This window comes from Terrapene carolina, unplaced genomic scaffold, assembly GCF_002925995.2.
Source record: "Terrapene carolina triunguis isolate 2854851 unplaced genomic scaffold, T_m_triunguis-2.0 Scaffold66, whole genome shotgun sequence".
In the NCBI taxonomy this organism is placed as follows: domain Eukaryota; kingdom Metazoa; phylum Chordata; order Testudines; family Emydidae; genus Terrapene; species Terrapene triunguis.
The window spans coordinates 16,386,471-16,391,780 of NW_020664417.1; the positions used below are offsets into that span (position 1 = coordinate 16,386,471).

Below are 5,310 nucleotides of genomic sequence, written 5' to 3' on the forward strand. Positions count from 1 at the left end.
AAAAGCCGGACATGTCCGGGGGAATCCGGACGAATGGTAACCCTATTTTAAGGGTAAATTAAAAAAAGAGATCAAGTAGGTTTGCACAAGTATTACCAATTTTGTGAATACACAGAGGACTTCACTCTCCAAGGCCTATCAATCTGGCACTTTTCATTAACTACATTTACTTGAAAAATATAAGAAATATAAGAACAAGCATTAACTTGACACCTTTTGCTAAAATATATACCTGACTTTCACTAAACAGCATTTTAAGTTTTGTCCCTCATTTCTAAGTATCAGCCACATATCAGGAAATAAAAAATCATCAGCATGTCTTTCTGCACATTTCACTGGAATTAAAGTTGCCATGCCTGTGGTGTTCACTTGGTGCCTGATCCAAAGCCTACTGACGTCAGCGGGAAGACTTCCAAAGCTCAATGAAGTCACATTGAAGTCAGTGGATCAGGCCTGTGACAGTGAGGATTTCAATATAGAGTTTGAATTCAATGCAAATCTAAACTTTTGTCTGGAGCAACGGGGCACTAAAAAACTTTCAGATACAAGTCTCAGGGTTTGTGGAATAGCTCAATGATAGGCTCTGGTTTCATATTTAACACCTGTTTTCTTTCAAAGCACCTCTCTTACATACCAGAATGACCTTAACAACTATGAGTTCAAATCTGTTAGAAACTGCAAAAAGATATCAGAGAGAACTATTATCTTGAATTACGGAAGAGAATGCAGGCACAGTAGCCACACATTTTAGTCACTCAGTGGAAAAGGACATCAGTATGCACAGACAGCAGCACATGGTTTTCATGTCAACAGATTAGAGGGAGAGAAGATAGAGAGTTTTGGGTGGGGGGGAAAGAGTTGAGATATAATAGGGTAAAATAGTTGGGAGAAGAGGAAGTGATGTGGGGTTGGGCGAAGGGGAAATAAGAGACAGTGGAATGGAGAATAGATAGGCAGAAATGACTGGGGGGGGGGGGTAGGTGTAAGGCAGGAGAGAAGCAGCAAGAAAAACTGATGATAGCAGAGGAAATGAGATAGAAAACAATGGGGGGAAAAGAAACCAAAACATTCCAGAGAAGAGAATGTGTTAAGAAACCAAAGCTCTTTCTTAGAAGCATTTTCTTGTTAGTGAGGGACAGGAACCACTACATTTATACAGCAGGAAATGGTAACAGCTATAAGGAAAGTCAAAATTCACACTTGACCTTACATATAAAAACTGAAAAGAACAAGGGTAAAATAAAGTACAAAATAAATTGGTGTCATATTTCTTTTGACTTTTAAAATACTTCCAGGTTGCATTTCAAAACCATCTCTGTTTCTACATTTTTCCATGGTGGAACCTTTTCATTTTCCCACTACGGGAGTTTAGTGTTTGCAACACACACAGCAGATGTGGCTGGCCTGAAAGCCCAATTCAACCTTGCTCTGCACCTTGTCTCATCATTGACACCAGAGTAAAGTGAGTGTAAAATGCTAACAAGTCAAATTGGTAGCAGTTATGATTTTATACTCTTTTTACACTCACTTTGCTTTGCTATTAATGATTACACCAGATGCAGGGTATGGATAAATCAGTCCCTGGGTTTCCACTAATTCCTCAGATATCAACTAGGCAGGACCTAGGAGATAGCAAAATATCCCTACAACCATGTTTAAATTATTTTTCTTCTGTTTTAATAGGCCTGGGCCTAAAATACCTCTGTGTTTCAATTGTGCAGAGGACACCGTTTTCCTAAGATAAGAGTGTGAACTGTTTTTCAGCATCACAAAACTAAAATGGTCATTGCTTTTTGAGAAAATGTGAAAAAACGAGTTTTGAATTTAATTTGAAAAATAAATTAGCTTCAAGGCCTCAATGGTCTGACTGATCATAGTTTATAAGAATGTTTTTTAAAAGTTTCTGCCATCCCAAACGCTGAAATGAAATGAATCACATGGCTGGGTATTCCTGATTAAGAAAGTAGCATTTCTAATGGAAACCAATGCAGTGCTTGAAAAGGAGTTTCTGAATAAGCTGCAAAGGTGCCAGGTAACACTAAAGAAGCTGTCCCAATGTTAACTGGTATAGTATTAGTATTTTTCTGAAAGCAGAGGGCACAAACAGTAATAAATAATATTTGTTTCATTCCTTTTGGCCTTTAACCTTTAAATTGTTAGAAGACTTTTTTACTTCCACTGTTTCTAAATAAAACACTATTTAGATGGGAAAACAGTTTAGTACAGTCTTCAAAAACAGGCAAGCCATTAATTGATCCAACATGTTGGCAGTTTTAAAGAAACTTATTAGACAGGAACAAATGGTGTATCCTATTTTGTGTTGAAATACCCTGAGCATGACTTTAAGAGTGCTTATATTTCTATATGTCAAGCTTCTATTATGTTGCCTGCTAAATAATCTTATTATTAATAATCTTATAATAATACTTAAAGTAATAGGAAGTAGAACCTAAACAGAAACTAAACCATATGCAGTTTATTGAAAACAGTTTTAAAACTATTAGGCGCTCTAATTTTAAAGCCATGAAAAGTCCTAAGCAATATCAAGATTTTAAAAAAAATAAAAACCTTCCTCTGATCCAATCCACCCATCTCAAAAGCATATGAATTTGCTCCAGTAAACAGTTAATCTCTTCACAGAAGACTGAGTGCAATATGTTCAAACTGTTCTGTCCAATAGCTGCACTATTATAATGTTAGTAATGCAAGGAATTCTTTTACCTCTCATCCATCCTGGCTAGCTTATTGCAAAACGTAAAAATGTAATTAAAATATCCATGCTTTGTAACCTAATCATGTTCCAATTTACCCCCAACAACACTAAACTGGCATGAAAGAGCTGGGTATGATTAGTTACTGGATGCAAACCAGAGATTCCGCTAATAGGTGGCATTTTAGTCTGCATGGCATATGTTCTTGGCATAAGAGACTAGTGGCCCCTGGCAGAAGACTTTGTCCCTAAAAATAAATCTGATTAGCTGATCTTTAAAACAACTATTTCAAAACAAATATTTTTATAAAAACAATGTTTTCATTATATAGCAAACCCAGTGTTTGTTCTGGCTTTGCTGTTATTTCTGATGGCTATGTTTATGTTGACTCTCTCATAGCACAATTTGATTAATTCTTTGAGTCCTGAACACCCATCTCCAGACATCAAAGGCACACATGGGAAGGATGAGAAACCAAAATTTGAGACAAATGTCTGCACCTGTATTTCATAAAATCAGATACTCCACAGTGTTTGGTCCCACAGATGAAAATAATTGCAAAGATGATGGTAGACACTGCATTCCCTACTTTGCTGAACCTCCTAGTAATTAAGAAACAATGTTATCCTTCACATCTTGAAGAGCTCAATCTCACCCACAGCCCCTGCCTGACATGGACCACCGGATCTTAATGATCCAACAAAATGCTTACAGATGCCTAACTGCCCTCTAAAGGGACCACAGGTCCCATAAAATCCACAAAAGTAGCCAAAACTTCACAGCTTTTGAACTTTTCCACCAGATTGAATGTTATTATTTATCGGTCTTGGCAACCTGTCAATTTCTCTCCATGGCAGCAGTCAGAAGAGTATTTACAACCTGTAAAGGTGCCCAGAAAAACACTTATCTTCTGTGCAGAAATGAAACAGCTAACTTCTGGCAAGGATAACTGATATACAAACTGACCAAGAGGGTCCGTCCAGCCCACCCCAGCTATCAGCTCAGCCCAGATATTGGGGAAGTGGGGGACATTCTCTTCCCCAATCTCCACAAAGCACCAAACTCCTAGACTGGCGAGCGAAGCTGGCTGTAACACCACAAACAGGCTACCAGGTACCAGCAGGCATGGTCCCTGTTAACGAGCGGGGTGAACGAAGGGGTCCAACTGGCCTTAAAAGCGTCGGACTGGCGGGCAGCGTATCCCGGGAGCAGGGATTTCTGCGGGCAGACCTTAGGGGCTCCAAGTGAGGAGAGGCGGCTCCTCTCCTCCCGCCCCGCTGCCACTCACCTGCATGCGGCATGGTGATGGTCTCGTTGGCGTTGCTGGAGCCCACGTTGAAGATCACCACGGCAGAGGCGTTCTGGGCGGCGGCGTGCCGGATCTTATCCTTGTACGTGCAGTTGCCCTTGGGGATCAGCGCGACCCAGCTCTTGCCCTGGCCCGGGGCGGCGAACCGGGTGTGGGGGTCGCAGGCCAGCCGGTCGTGGGCGGAGACGGTCATCACCACCTGGCCCCGGGCATCCTGCTTGGGCGAGTGCTCCCCGTAGCGCCCGCACTCGCTCTTCTCGCTGCGCAGCTCCAGGCTGCCGGCCGCCGGCTCGGCGTAGGTGATGTTCACGAAGGCCGTGTACCACTCCTCTTTCTCGGCCACCGTGAAGTCCAGGCAGAGCAGATGCACGAAGCAGAAGGAGAGCAGCCATGTTGAGAGGGCCAGGCTGCGGCACGCCTGGATCAGAGACATTGCCATCCTTCCTCGGCCTCCCCCCTCGCCTCCGGCCCGGCTGCGTGTGCGAGCGGGCACCGGAGCCTGCTCTGGGCTAGGCGGCGGCTGCTCCAGCTGCTGGGATCCGGCCGTGCGAGGCACCGGAGGGGGGTGGGAGCTGGCTGGGTAACCTCAGCTGTAATGCATTTCACTGGGGGCTTTTCCGTGCCTCTTAGCGCCTTGCTCCGTAGCTCTCTCCCCCTCGTCTCCCTTTCTACCCCTCCCCCTCGGGCTCCTTCCTGGCTTTGCGGTCGCTTCCCTCTCCCTACAGGGGCAGGGGGTGGTTGCACACACTGCACGGGAGCTTGTGGGACCCCCTTCAAAAGGGAGCTCCGGCTGGCTGAGGAGGAGGCGTTCTTGCTATAGGCAGCTGGCGGGGGGGTGCTTCTCGCCCTCCCCCGCTCCACCCCCTCGCCGGGTAGCTGTGCAGGCGGCTCGCCAGAGGAGATGCTGGCTCTGGGGGGAGCGGGGGTAGGGGAGGCGCGTGCAGGAGGGGCTTTGGTGTGATGTCAAGAGCTCTTGCGGCTGTGCTTTAATGGCGCTCAGCCTTGGAGGGGCAGCAGCGCCACCTGCTGGGAGACAGGCGGGACAGCGGCAGAACCAGGCTGTGAGCCGGTGGAGGGGAAGATACCAGACTCTAGAGCAGTGGCTTTCAAGCTGTGGTCTGCGGACCCCTGCGAGGGGAAGGGGGAAAAGGACTATGTCTGAGCCAGGCTCTGTGAAAGGTTGTTAACCTAGAGCAGTGGTTCTCAAACTGGGGGTTGTGGCCCTTCAGGGAGTTGGGAGATTATATGGGGGGGGGGGGTCGAAAGCTGTTAGCCTCCACCCCAAACCCA

At 45.5% G+C, this 5,310-nt stretch overlaps 1 protein-coding gene across 1 annotated transcript in view; it reads right to left on the bottom strand.

The window, feature by feature from the left end:
• RNF150 (ring finger protein 150) overlaps positions 1 to 4,872 on the bottom strand; it is a 192,786-nt gene extending 187,914 nt beyond the window's left edge. The window contains exon 1 of the mRNA XM_024208116.3: positions 4,000 to 4,872. Coding sequence (XP_024063884.1) covers positions 4,000 to 4,459 — 460 coding nt within the window. The 5' untranslated portion in view covers positions 4,460 to 4,872. The remainder of the gene's footprint in view (positions 1 to 3,999) is intronic.
• Between the last annotated feature and the right edge of the window lie 438 nt (positions 4,873 to 5,310).